The sequence below is a fragment of the Chinchilla lanigera genome, unplaced genomic scaffold (assembly GCF_000276665.1).
Source record: "Chinchilla lanigera isolate Chin_1 unplaced genomic scaffold, ChiLan1.0 scaffold00007, whole genome shotgun sequence".
In the NCBI taxonomy this organism is placed as follows: Eukaryota; Metazoa; Chordata; class Mammalia; order Rodentia; family Chinchillidae; genus Chinchilla; species Chinchilla lanigera.
In genome coordinates this window covers 4,072,099-4,086,226 of record NW_004955408.1, presented here as the reverse complement: position 1 = coordinate 4,086,226, position 14,128 = coordinate 4,072,099, and the positions used below count along the sequence as shown (strand labels likewise).

Here is a 14,128-nt window from a genome sequence, read left to right as displayed (position 1 = left end):
ACCTGTTATGGATACGAGAAGAAACATTGCATTGGGAAATTTTGTTATGATGTTGCTTTTAACTTATTAATTTTTAAAATTGGCTTGATTTTCTGTTTTGCCTTTTTAGATAATTTCCCAGGTCCTAGCAGGTTCCCAGTTCCATGTCTACCATTAGCATAGCCACATGATGCTGAACTGTTACATTTGCAGTCAGTGTGAGCGCTTGGTACTGATTTGAGTTATAATCTTAGACTAAATCTTACTGTCTTTGCCTGAATTATATCTCTCGTAGTATTGAATGTGTTTTCTTTTTATATGAACTCTATTTCAGTTTTGATAATGATTTTTACACTTATACTATGAATAAATACTGTTATACATTTTTCTTTGTTTTACAAAGGAAATAATGTTTTCCTTTTTTTCCTCCTCGTCTCTGTGCATACGCTTCCTGCCTACGATTTGCTTACCACTTCTTATTGCAAGATCAAACAGGTTGGTGTGATTGATTTGCACTCCACTAGGTACAGCTATTTAACTTACAAAGAACTTTGTTATTTAAATACATTACATTTTTAAAATTTAATAATTTTTTACAAGGTAAGTATCTCTTATATTTTAAAAATCTCTCAACTTTAGCTTTTTTAAAAAAAAAAAACAAAAACTTCCTTTTTTCCTTTAATTTTTAAAGACCCATTCAAGCCAAATTTTGGAGATAAAATTAGGACTTCATATTCAAACATTTTCTCTTTTTAAAGCCAACAATCAGGTTTTTGTTACCTATGCCACAAGTGCTCGGGTGATAACAATGAAATGAGTTCCGCTAGCCCTTTGCAAGTCCCTCCCCTTGGTTTTCCCTTGCTGGTCCTTCTGTACAGTTTTGTTTTAAGGACATGGCAGAGGGCATTTTAAAATGGTGCTAGTACTGTTTGGCACAATTGCATATTCTTTATGGTGTTAGCTGTTTTGTTGTTTTATTTACCAGAAATTTTCTACTGAATTTTACCATGCAGTATTAGAAAAAGAAGATTGTTTTGGTTGGTTAGTTTGGTTGATGAAGAGTTTTGCTGTGGTGGTGGTGGGAGTCAAGCCAAGGGCCAGGCAGGGACTGTGTCACGGAGCCATAGCTCAGTGTCCACATTTTTAAAAAGCAATTAAAACAATATGGTGTCTTCTCCCATTGGAGGTGGAAGTCTGTTTAATGTGAGGACATCGCTTTACCTTGGTGCAGGCTCCCCTGCCTCCCCAGTTCCCCAGACTCAAGCAGCCCCAGTATTTCTGAGGCCAGCCCCTGAGACTGAGGGTGGTGGCTGAGAAAACAAAGGGCAAAAAAATTCATGTAAAATACATATAAAAGTCACTTTCAGTGATCCTTTATTTTTAAATGCCTGGTTAGGATGTTGGTACATATTCATATTTAGCTTAAAGTGTTACTTCAAGAAATCTAATGATTTGTCAAAGTGATTCTTGCTAGAGTAACATTTTATTTAATCAAATTTCTCAAAATTGGCCGGGCGTGGTGGTGCACACCTGTAATCCCAGCACTCGGGAGGCTGAGGCAGGAGGATTCCTGGTAGTTTGAGGCCAGCCTGGGCTACATAGTGAGACCCTGTCTCAAAAAATAAATAAATAAAGTATCTCTAGCTATATATTCTTGCTAATTTTCATGAACATTAGGAGGGCACAATAAGATTTTTGCTGCCAAACCATCAGTTTGAAAAAACTACTACCTGACTGTCTGAATTACTAATGTGATTGAGGCATAGTATTAATCATCAAGAGTCATGAATTTTTATGTTTTTACATATTTTTTATTTTACTGTCTCAATGGGTTTTGAGCTTTTTTTTTTTTTCTTTTTTCCTTTTTGAGACAAGGTCTCACTGTGTAGCCCAAGCTGGTCAAACTTGCTGTAATCCTCCTGCCTCAGCCTCCATAGGAGATCATAAGCATGTGTCACCACACCTGGATAGCTATGTTTTTAAATATTAACAAAATGATTAGAAGTCTAGAATATGTTCATTTATCAATCAGACCATTTTCTCCATACCAGTAGTATCCAAGGCTTCATACCTGTTACTTTGAGCTTTACGTAGTTGCCATTTTTTCTTTTAAGTGTTTGTAATTCTGAAGTGGAAAGGAAGTTACAGGTTTTTACTATATACCCAAACTTGTTCTTTTCTCCTTCAAATTTCCAGGAGGCAGTATTGCTGATGGGAAACATTTTCTAGGAACTCACTGGGAAGGGGAGTTAAATTATTTTTAAAAGTTATTTTTAGCAGTAGAATTCAGCAGGTTGCATAAAGGCGACTGTGGCCCAGAAGCCACCAGCACCGGGGTCAGGCCCTTACGTCTGGGATGCAATGGATCACACCACACCAAAGCATGACTTTGAATCAGTGCTTTTATTTACTCTCTCATTTAACTTGTTTTGTGGCTTACGTTTTGCTTTAGATTTGTAGTTCTGCAGAAATGGAGGATAATACATTTTGAGTTTTTGATACAATTTTATTTTTGTTTTTTTTTGTTTTTTTTTTTGGTTTTTCTCCGGTACCAGGAACCGAACTCACGACCTTGCGCTTGCCAGGCAAGCGCTTTTGCCGCTGAGCTAAATCCCCAGCCCCTTGATACAATTTTGTATTATAGAGTTAAATAAAGCCTATGAATGAATGATTCTTTGTATCTTAAAAGAATATATTCAGATATTTTATCTCCATCGTAATTATCTTTCAGTTCTTTTTCCTTGTTCTCAGGAGGGCTGGGTTTGGGTGGAGACATTAACAGTTTATAAACTGTTCTGCTTAAGCTCTGTTTCTCCCCGTCCTTTGTGAAGGAAGTAAAGAATGACAAAGCTTTCAGGAGAGCTTCAGAACAATTCTGTGAAAAGTTTGCTTGGTTTTCTGAAGGAACACATGTTTCTAAGAAACTGGGTTTCTAGAAATGAGTTGTCACTGATTCAGTTTCACAGTCATTTCACTAAGCTAGTTTTTATTTTCTCTTTTTAATTTTTATATGAATTTCATGATTCTGAAATTCATCCATAAATTTATATTGGTTAACCTGTTACATAAAAACTCTGTTAGACATTATCATAAAAATAATCAGTTGGAAGCTGTGTTCCAGCTCTATATTTTGGTAGTATTTCTACTTATATTTAACATTCAGCGTGTTTAATCTGAGTTAGGAGATTAAGGATTTGAGTTTGGCATAGTAATAAGCTATTTTAGTTGCTCACTTAGGGTATGATGATATAGTGTGACAGCTCACCAGCTGTAAACTACCTGGCTCATTACTATGTAACTTACATGGTTAGTATAGAAGTTCTTCCTTTAAAAGTATACAGGGACAGCCGGGCACGGTGGTGCACTCCTGTAATCCCAGCACTCGGGTGGCTGAGGCAGGAGGATCACTGTGAGTTTGAGGCCAGCCTGAACTACATAGCAAGACCCTGTCTCAAAAAAAAGAACAAAAAAGTATACTATGACTGAAAATACTTTCTAGTAATTTTATGTAGTAGTTTTTCTAGTAATTTTTTATGGTAAAAATTATAGAAAGGCCTCTAAAAACAAAACTAACCTGTATAAATTCTGTGTGACATTTTAATCTGTATTTTATACCTCTGTATGATCTGTGCATTTATTTTGTGATTGAGGTGGAGGAATTTTGAGAAGCCACTTGATTTTGTACTTAATTATTAAGAAAAAGTAACTGAAGAATCATTTTACTTTTTAAAAATGTATATGATACTTGGGGACACACTTTTTTTTATTGGCTTTAATATTAATCTTTCTTTTCCTGCTTATCTGCTCATTTATTTTGCTTCTTTTTCACTTACTTTTCTTTGGTTCTTGGATGTCATTTCACAGTTGCAGAACAGTTTGGATTCAGCAGTGAATTAACAAATTCACCTAGAAATACAATAAATGGCAATGAGGGTAGTGTTGGGTTGGTTCCTTTAAAGTGCTGATGCTTGTTTGCATTACGGAGGCATCTTAGCAGCTCTGTGTTGAAGTTGGTTTGAAACAGTGACTTGTTTTAGTGACGACTATGATTCAATGACCCAACAGGTAAAAAGAAAGTTTCCCCAGATAAGATGGTTGAAATGCAAGCAAAGATCGATGAGGAGAGAAAGGCTCTGGAAACAAAGCTTGATATGGAAGAAGAAGAAAGAAACAAGGCTAGAGCTGAGTTGGAGAAACGGGAGAAAGACCTTCTAAAAGCCCAGTGAGTACTACTGAGCTGAGATGGACCCGTGATTGAACTTTCATTGTTTTTAATAGAATATATAAGCAGGAAAATTGAATAGTAGCCAAAAGCCTGATTTTTGTCTATAGTGTAGCTGTTTTGGGGTAGAAGATCCTACCCATGTGGTATGTTTCTTAAAAATTAGATCTCTTTCGATTATCTCTGTGTAGGAGGAAAAAGTAGCAGTAAATTTAAATAAGATTAAATTATGAATTGATTTGTACTCCAAAGTGGTATAATTTGGTAGAGATGTTACATAATTATATTTCTGTTTTGAAATTGTACAGTTTCTTAAATTTAGGGCAGTACTGGAACTGTGGATGGTTGGTAAATTTAGAGTGTTCTCATTTTAATCAACAGGCAAGAGCATCAGTCTTTGCTGGAAAAACTGTCTGCTCTGGAGAAGAAGGTGATTGTTGGTGGTGTTGATTTGTTGGCAAAAGCTGAGGAACAAGAGAAACTTCTTGAAGAATCTAATATGGAACTGGAGGAAAGGAGGAAAAGAGCTGAGCAGCTTCGCAGAGAACTTGAGGAAAAAGAGGTGATGTGACTTCCTGACTTTGTTCTAGTTTTAATGCTTTGAGGTTTACCTTTTCCAGCGGAAAGCTAAATATCCATAGTCTTAATGAAATTTCAAAGCAGATTTATAGGTGATTTTGAGGACAGTAATTGCCAAACATGTTTCATTTGTTAAATATTGATGATTAATGACAAAAACTACTCTGAAGTTTACCAATTGTATCATAGCAAGAACGCTTGGATATTGAGGAAAAATACACCAGTTTGCAAGAGGAAGCACAGGGGAAGACCAAAAAGCTAAAGAAAGTTTGGACGATGCTCATGGCTGCAAAGTCAGAGGTCAGTTTCTTTGAAATTACCTTCTGATATATTTCTGAACTTTTAGAAGAGGGTCCTTTGCATAAGACTTCCTAAGTAGTCTGAATGTGTGCTTACGATTTTAAAGATATATATTTCTGCCTTATATACACTTTTTAATTTTAGCTATGAAGCTAGGTTGTTTTTTCCAGCTGTAACTAATAACCTGAAATAGACCATGTTACTCTGTCCATTATTTCTGTAGAAGAACTGGGCAAGCTGTCACAAGGCCTCTCAGACTAGCGCAGTGTATTGGCTGTAACTGTTTTGCATTTAAAGTCATGTCTGCTTGTGAAACATCCGTGGCTTTTCTGGCAGACGGCTGACCTCCAGCAGGAGCATCAGAGGGAAATCGAAGGCCTGCTGGAGAACATTCGGCAGCTCAGCCGGGAGCTCCGGCTTCAGATGCTCATTATTGACAACTTTATACCTCAGGACTACCAGGTACACAGGAAGCTCTCTGACCTAGGCATTAGCTCACTTGGCTGGGGTTAAGTGACACAACATACAGCTTCTATTTTAATTGGTGGTAATTATTCAGACTTCAATTATCTATCCAGTTTTCTTGACTATGCCATTATATTGCACTTCACTTCACTTTCTCAATATGTAATTCTGTCCTAGATATCTAAGTATCTGAGAATGTCTCAGTCCTTTGGAGAAACTCAGGTTCATGTAAATACAGTCAGAAGCAAAGTACATGGCAAGCACATGTCCTGTTCGTTGGTCCAACACCTTTTATCATATAAGTAGAATAAACAGAACTTCTGTGCAATTTCTCTCTGCTTATGGATGCTGATTCCTTGTATGTGTGTGTATGTGACAAAATATACATAACACGGATTTTTTTACCCATCCTTAAGCATACGGTTCAGTAACACTAAGTACCTTCACATTGCTGTGCAGCCGTCACTGCCCTTCATCTCCATATGGATGGTGCTTGTTAATGCTAGTGTAATTTTTAAGTTTTGTCTCTTTTTCTTAGCCAAAATTTACGTCAAGTACCTTTTAAAATTTTAATATATTTCACCTCCAGTCCTGAAAACAACTAAAAACTTTAATGTACTGATTTTGTAAAAAAATCTGTTTTGAATCTCAATACGGCTTGGAGAAATTTGTCTGAAAATAAGCCTGTGTAGTTTTTCCTTTGGATCTCAAGTGTACAGAATTAATCTGGATTCATGACACACTCTCATTATTGGTCTTTGGTTGGCCTGCTTCTCTTTAGTTATTTTGTAGTGAACTTGTCTCCCAGAACAAAAGGTAGGACCTTGACAGTAACCTATATGCACAGCCAAGTGTTTCCCCACCCTCTCCCATCCCTTTGCCTCTTCCAACACAGCATACTCATTATCCTATTCTTATGTTATCATTCTGTTGCTTTTCATTTATATGATAGTTTAATGATAGCTACATATATTCCCAAGAAATACATATTTTAAAATTTATAAAATGTGTCAGTCACTTTCCTGTCACTGAGACATAATACTGGACACCCGTGACTTAGAAGAAAGGTTGATGTTGGCTCATGGTTTTGGTCCATGGTTAGCTGGCTTCGAGGCAGAAAGGATGGCAGAGGGCCTGATGAAAGAGAAGGTGCTCACCCATGGCAGCCCGGAAGCCCCTCTAAGAAGGCCCTACCTCCTAACAGCACATTCCACCCACAGAGTTCCTACATTCCGGTCACCTTTTATACGCAAGAATGTTGGGGAACATTTTAGATCTAAACCATGCGTATTCTGCCCCTGGGCCCCAAAGACTTGTATCTATCTAATTATGCAAAGTTCATTTAGTCCATTTGTAAGAGTCATTAAAATCTTAACAGTTCCAGCATTGCTGAAAAGTCCAAGTCCAAAGCTCCTCTGAGACTTAAGACATGCTCTCTTACCTGTGAGCCCCTGTAAAAATGAGAAAGTTAAATACTTCCAACATAAAATGCTATAGGATAAACAGTTCCATTCCAAAAGGGAGAAGTTGGGGGACAGAAAATGTGACTAAAGCAAGCCCAGCATGGCAAACATTAAATCTTGTAGTTCCATGTCCAGCACCTGGGACAAGTTGTAGGGAGATAGCTCCAAAGGGCTTGGATGCCCTGCCCTTACAATTTTGCTGGTCACAGCTCTTATAGCCTCTCTGGAGCTGGCTTCACTCATTGCTTGTGGCTTTCTTAGTAGAGGTTCCATGTTTCTAACATCTTTAACTTCCTGGGGTCTCCTCTGCACTTTTAGCTTTACTCTCACAACTTCACATACTACCCTCTCAGGGGCACACTGCCTGGCCTCCCACATCTTCTGAAAACTGGGTAGAAGCTGCCCAGACCCCACAATTCTTGCATTCTCCCCCCGTGAAAATCTAGCACCATTAGGTGATGATGCTAAGGTCTGCTGCCAGCTTTGGCAGTACCCAGGCCCCCTTAGATTCTGGCTCCAGAGGCCTCAGTGCCCAGATGGTTAAACACTATGAAGTGAATCCTGCAAAATCAGCTCACCAGGCAGCCCTTCTTAAGCAGGGACCCAGGGGCTTTCTTTTTAAATAAAAGCTTTACAGTCTTGCACCCTTGAGCCTGCAAAGGGTGGGGGTCTCGCTGATTCCTCGGATGCCCTCAAGTTATCTTTTCTCTTATCCTAATGTAAAATACTTGGCTTCTTTTTCATGCTAATCTTTCATCAGCCATGCTTTCCTTTGCCCCAGTTTTGCAGGCACTTCCTTTCTGGTCAGACTGGAAAATTTTCAGATCATCAAACTTTACTGTTTTCCTCCTGATTCTCACTATAAATCTGACAGAAAGCAGCAACAGTACCCATGCTACAGCCTGAATGTTGTGCTGCCTTAAAATTTCCTCTGCCAGATTAATTAGTCAACCACCCTTAATCTTAGTCTCTTGCAAAATCTCAGGATATGGGCAAAATGTAGACAATTTTCTGCAAGAGTGCACCACACATATCCACTAGTCTAAGCTGCCTTTTAAATTTTTTTAATTTTGTCTTTTTGAGACAGGGTCTCTTTGTATAGTTCAGGCTGGCCTTGAGCTCACTTTGTAGCCCAAGCTGGCCCCTAACTCACAGCAATTCTCCTGCCTCTTGAGTACCGGGATTACAGGTGTACACCAGCACACCTGGCTAGTCTTACTGCTAATGCAGTTCTGCTGTCAACCAAAGCTTCCTGAGCCTGACTTTTAGTATCTGCATTTCTATTATCACTGTGGTCTTCTGAGCTCTGATTAGAATCTTCCAGTGAGCTCAGCTTACAGCATTGTAGGGCTTTTCTAGCTGGCCTTTAAGCCTTTCCAGACAATGAACCACTTCCAAAGGCTTCTGAACCACCTGTCAGGTATAGTCATACTGATGGTCCCACTCCTCCTAGCAGTGTCTTTTTTTGTCACTGTCCTGTCACTGAAACTTGATACCTGACACCCTCAACTTAAAATAGGAGAGGTATATTTTTGCGCATGGTTTCAATTCATGGTTGGCAGACTCCAAGGTAGAAGCAGGATGGCAGAGAGGCACTGCAAAAGAAAAGGAACGCAGCCTGCAGCAGCCCAAAACAGAAGGGAGGAGCTGGGAACAAGAGTATGCTGCTTTAGGTCCTGACCCCCTCCAGCCAGCCCCAGCTCCTAGTATCACAGTCACTGCTGAGCTCCTCAGTGGACGAATCTGCCGACAAGCACAGCAGCCCGTGTCCTAGTTGCCTTTGACACACATGAGAAGGGGGGGGGGCGGTTAGATCTAAACCATAACAAAGGGTGTCGTGTAGTATGTAATGCTTTGAGATGTAACTTTTTCCACTTAATAATAAGCGTTTAGGTGTATGGATATTTGGGTACTTTAAATGTTATTTTTTAAAAAAATCTTATCAAATACTAAAAAGTCTATCTTTGACTCTCTTAAAAGGAGATGATTGAAAACTATGTCCACTGGAACGAAGACATAGGAGAATGGCAGCTAGTGAGTACTACCTTCATTTGTTCACGAGGTGCTTGTGGAATACTTCCTGTGGGCCAGGAATTGTGCTGGTTGCCAGGGAGGGAGGTGGTTCAGAGGATGCATTAGATGGGAATCTGGTAGAGCAGAGAAGACAGTGGGGGCTGTTTGCATCATTCGGAGCTCTAAAAGGTTGCTGTCACTGGGATAAGATGTCTTTCTGTTAATCATAGCACAGAAATCATGAGGTAGAAATGGTTTAGGTTGGGGAATGACCTCTGGGGTCCATTTCTCCTCTAGCATTTAAGTCGTGTTTTACTAGTGAAACTTCAGAATAAGCCAAATATGGTGCTGCATACCTGTAATCTCAGCACTCTGGAGGCTGAGGCAGGAGGATCACTGCAGGTTCTAGGCCAGCCTGGGCTACAAAGTGAGTTCAAAGCCAGCCTGAACTGCAGAGTGAGACCCTGTCTCAAAAAGACAAAAAAGAAAACAAAAAAAAAGAATATCTCACAGCATTTGCCTGACTCACAGTGCTGATTACTAATTAAGACCTGTCTTCCCCTTCCCCCTTTCCTTTTTGAGAAATGTGTTGCCTATACGGGAAATAACATGAGGAAGCAAACCCCAGTACCTGATAAAAAGGAGAAAGATGTAAGAGTACTTTTTTTTCTTCCAACACTACGTTTGTTTCTTTATGGAATTGTGGGTGATTAGATTGTATTATGAACCCGGTATCTGTTAGCCAGTTCTGCTGAGCCGAGCCCATCTTTTGGGGATAAGGGCTGTCAGATCAGGTGGTGAGGACAGCTCTGCCACTGACCTGCGTAAGCATGGCGGCAGTCTGACCATTTGTGCTACCGTAGCGGAGCCGCTGTTTGGGGTCCTCTTTTCACCACTTGTCTGGTCCTCCAGGTGTGGTGAGGGGGTAGGTTGTGTCTGTCCTGCTTCCCAAAGCTGTTTGTAGTCCTAGGTCAGCAAGAAGGGGGACCAGCATTAGAGAAAAACCAATGATTTTTCTGTTTGAGGAGCATAGTGTGTCAGGTCTTCTTACTACCATTTTGTGGGAAATACGTTTTAGCTACTGAAATTAGACATTATTTGGTTTTCTCTCCTGGGCATTTTCTAGGTGTTCATTTAGTATTTGACATCTCCCCCAGATGTGGTTTAATGCTTTCCTATGAGAGTGGCCCATGTTTGTTTCTTTCCCGCAGCCCTTTGAAGTAGATCTTTCCCACGTGTACCTCGCCTATACTGAGGAGAGTCTGCGTCAGTCCTTGATGAAATTGGAAAGGCCCCGGACCTCAAAGGGGAAGGCAAGGCCAAAGACTGGGAGAAGGTAAGGACCAGGTGTGGTGCTCATGAAATGGTGGCGAGGAGATGCGCTGAGGAGATACAGTGAAAGGAGGTTGAAAGTTAGCTAACAGGACATATTTTGGCTAGTGTATTAAAAGTAAAATTCCTTATGTAGTTATGATTTGGGTAAAAGAACTCTTGCTACCGAAGTAAAGTCTTTTCACTTATGTTTCACGAGTAATAGAATTTGTTTTAAATTCAGTTTGTTCTTTCTAAAGGTATAAAGGATCACCTGCTATCTTAAATTCTTAATTCTTATACAAATTCTTTTGGTAAAATGCTAATTTGTCTGGTTAGACTTTCAAAATACTATATTCAGCTGGTTAGCTTTTGTCATAAACACTGCCCTCATGAACCTGATCGCTGGAGTCACCATCAAGATGTGTTGTCCGGCCACCTTTCCCTCTGCTTCGGACGTGGCTTCCGACCGCGGCTTGTGCGCCTACATCACCATCTAAGCACAGGGAGGTTGGGCGGCTGGGCTGGCACTGCATTCTTCTCCCTCTTTCCTACATTAAATACTTACTGTTCAGCTTATCGAAGATGATTGCAAGGCTTTGCACCTCCTAAAATTGTAAAAATAACCTCTTCCCCCCTATTTGAGATCATGTAGTATCTAAGGTGGGTGACTGGTATTCTGTTCCTAGGGTTTTTTTTTTGTTTTTTTTTTTTCCCCTGGTACCAGGAATCAAACTCACAACATCGTGCTTGCCAGGCAGGCGCTGTGCCGCTGAGCTAAATCCCCAGCCCCTTCTGTTCCTAGTTAGTTGAAGGAATAGAGGGCCTGCTGTTTCTGTTTTCTCTTTTCTAAGAAGAAACCAAAAATACATTTTATTTGATATCTCTCAAATTTTAGTTCCTTTTTTTTATTGTTTAGATCTATAACAAATACTATAACTTCTATAAATCTCACTGTAAAACATATACTTTAAAAAAATTTAACCTTCAAAAATATGGACTAACATTATGTGAACCAAGCTCAGCATCTCTGAATTAGTGTGCTGTGTGATGAAAATTACAGATGGCTGTAGGCACAGGTGCATGTACCCAATGGCTTATTGATGAGGTCCTGTTAATTCCCCAACATGCTCAGCATGATGCACCTCATAGAAACACAGTTAAGTGTGCTGGGCCGGATGGCAAGGAGAACAGTACAGCAGTGTAGCATTTTCCTTGGTTTCCGTGTGTGCGTCTGGGCGGTATTGCCACACATGATTTATAGTTGTGTCCCTGATTGTTGTTGAGTCCGTCTGTGCTATTAGCAGACCTCAGAGGAGATTACTGGGGGGATAAGATCTGGGAAGCATGCAGCATACTTGGCCTGGCCACATCGTTTAGTTGTGTTTTGAAACTGTCATCTGCCCCGTTGCTCACTATTGTGGAATATCAGGTTAATAATATCCCTTAGTTATTGCAGACTTATCAGGTCCACAAATCTCCTGAATGAGTGTATGGCAAAGGCTAAATAAACAGAGGTGAATGGAATGATTACAGCTCCAGGAGGATCAAAGCCCTCTCACAGAATTCAAGATTCTTTCAGGGCTAAGACCAAGACCTTCCCTGGGAGGCCTGTATTTATTTAGTTATCAGAAAAAGGGAGGGAAGTACTCAAGAAGGGCAGAGCCACTCAAGGACTTCTCTAAGTGAGGTATTAAGTTAATTCAGCCAGGAGTGAGATGCCTGAGGCTATAGCATTTATGTAGTTGAGTGAGACTCAGGAGTCCTTGGCTGTGATTTTGTCTTCTCCTTTGAGTTTTTCCAACTTCATCTGCCATTACAGGCCTTGGTAGGGATCAGTGACTCACAGAGTTTCACTTACTATGAATCCACTGCCCATCTCCAGACAAGGGACCTAGGGCTTGGGTAGACTCATAAGTAAACATGTAAAGCTAGTTGGTTAATTTAAGTCCTGCTCAGGGCTGCTTCATGGTAGACTTCCTCAGTGGAACACCAAGGTGTGGTGCCTGATCTAGGTGACCTCCCCTAGCTTGGAAAAGTGGGGTGAAGCAGTCACGGCATTGTCAGACATGTCAGACGTGGGCCCATTTCTAGACTGTGGCCACCCTGTCTTTTCTACTTACATAATGTAAGGTGTTGACGTTCTGGTCTTTTATGAAAGCATTCATGCTATCTTTTTGTCTTCTCCAAACAGAAAGCGTTCAACAAAGCCTGAGACTGTAATTGATTCCTTACTTCAATGAGAGTTCCAAATGGAAAGTTGCAATAAAAGTTGGTGGTGTTCTTACATCTGGACAAAATCTTTCATTAAAACACTGAAGACTTCTGTGTAGTTTCACGTAATGGAAGCTATAAATCATGGAGTAAGACTGGAAGTAATAATTTGCCTAATAACTTTTAGACTATACATGTTAAGGTAATATAGCACATTAAAACTGTACAGCTGTGATTGTTGAGATTGTCATGCTCCCTCTGCTATGCTGTGCTGGAACTTGGGAGAGCAGTCCATGTATAAGGGCTGCGGTTTCAGTGTGTACATGGGTGTGTTAACTATTTACCCAGCTACTGTATATTTAGATAATCAGGATTTCAAAAAATAGAAAAAATAGTATGTTCTGTTTGCACATAGAAAGTAGCAGATTGAACTGTCCTGTGTTGCACTGTTGGATGTGACTGTTCGGGCTGTGCATCTAAGAAATGATTCCGTCCTAACGCCAGCCCAGCCGACCTGTTCAAAGTATGTTCTGGGGCTGGGGATTTAGCTCAGCGGCAAAAGCGCCTGCCTGGCAAGCGCAAGGTCGTGAGCTCGGTTCCCGGTACCGGAGAAAAACCAAAAAAAAAAAAACCAACAAAAAAAACCACACAAAGTATGTTCTGGTTTGTATACTGACATCCATGGCATTGAAGTATGAGACGACTGACCTTCCTGAATTTCTGTAAATGATAAAGTTACAGAATTTAACAGTCTTTACAAGTATACATTTTTAAGACAAAAGTTAAACATGTGTTTCATCTAGATCTCTTCTTTTTTGCCGCTTTCAGTTCAAATTAAATACACGTTTTTGATTTGTTTTTCTGGCTTCAAGTTCTCTTGCAATATTGAATTGTAACCAAGTATAAAGGAGCCACAGTTGCAGAAAATTAAGAGACTACATATTGGTCACTTACCTTTGACTATACATATATTTTTGAAACTCACTTTGAAGTATGACTTATGGACCTTTTCCCTTGTCCAGATTTTCAATTTTGACAATCCTCCAATTGACCAGGTGTCCGTTTTTTAATAAAATGCAACCAAGCAAAAATACAAAAAATTTTTAATCTTTTGCCTTTAAAGTGCTTTGTTTTCATATTTTATAAAAAGGAAATATTCTTCCCTGAACCTCTTCCTATTGGTTGGGCTAATTGTGCCATATCCCTCTCAAAGTCGGGGCTGAGCGCGGAGTAGTGCTTGTCTGGCGCACGCCGGACCGGGCTGCAGTCCCCAATACCACCTGCCCAAAAGCTCCTCTCACAATAAAACTATATTAATTTCTTAAAGTAAAATAAATCATAATACAGTCATTGGTTCTGCTTTTGGCTACTTAAAAATTTTTTTAGTTTTTGAAAGTTATGCTACTCTTAAACCACTTCACATTATGTTTTGTGTGTTTCAAAATTACTGTAGTCAATCAGTCCTGAAACACATTAATTCCAAAGGTCTGAAGACCTCACCATTAGGATTTATTAAATTAATATTTCAACAAGCCTGGTGTGTTGGTGTGCAGAGTGGGTGCGTCCAAGTGGGCTGCGGGTG

The 14,128-nt window shown here is 39.9% G+C and overlaps 1 protein-coding gene across 3 annotated transcripts in view; it reads left to right on the top strand.

Annotated features, from left to right (window-relative positions):
• Nucleotides 1-13,404, top strand: part of Kif3a (kinesin family member 3A) — a 43,153-nt gene extending 29,749 nt beyond the window's left edge. For 2 of the 3 annotated variants that reach the window (XM_005376106.2, XM_005376105.2), the window contains 9 exons: nucleotides 466-474; nucleotides 4,045-4,201; nucleotides 4,583-4,763; nucleotides 4,970-5,080; nucleotides 5,417-5,542; nucleotides 8,989-9,042; nucleotides 9,604-9,672; nucleotides 10,233-10,357; nucleotides 12,527-13,404. In XM_005376106.2, coding sequence (XP_005376163.1) covers nucleotides 466-474; nucleotides 4,045-4,201; nucleotides 4,583-4,763; nucleotides 4,970-5,080; nucleotides 5,417-5,542; nucleotides 8,989-9,042; nucleotides 9,604-9,672; nucleotides 10,233-10,357; nucleotides 12,527-12,575 — 881 coding nt within the window. In that variant the 3' untranslated portion in view covers nucleotides 12,576-13,404. The remainder of the gene's footprint in view (nucleotides 1-465; nucleotides 475-4,044; nucleotides 4,202-4,582; nucleotides 4,764-4,969; nucleotides 5,081-5,416; nucleotides 5,543-8,988; nucleotides 9,043-9,603; nucleotides 9,673-10,232; nucleotides 10,358-12,526) is intronic. The other variant, XM_005376107.2, reaches the window with a different exon arrangement.
• The last annotated feature ends 724 nt before the right edge of the window (nucleotides 13,405-14,128 follow it).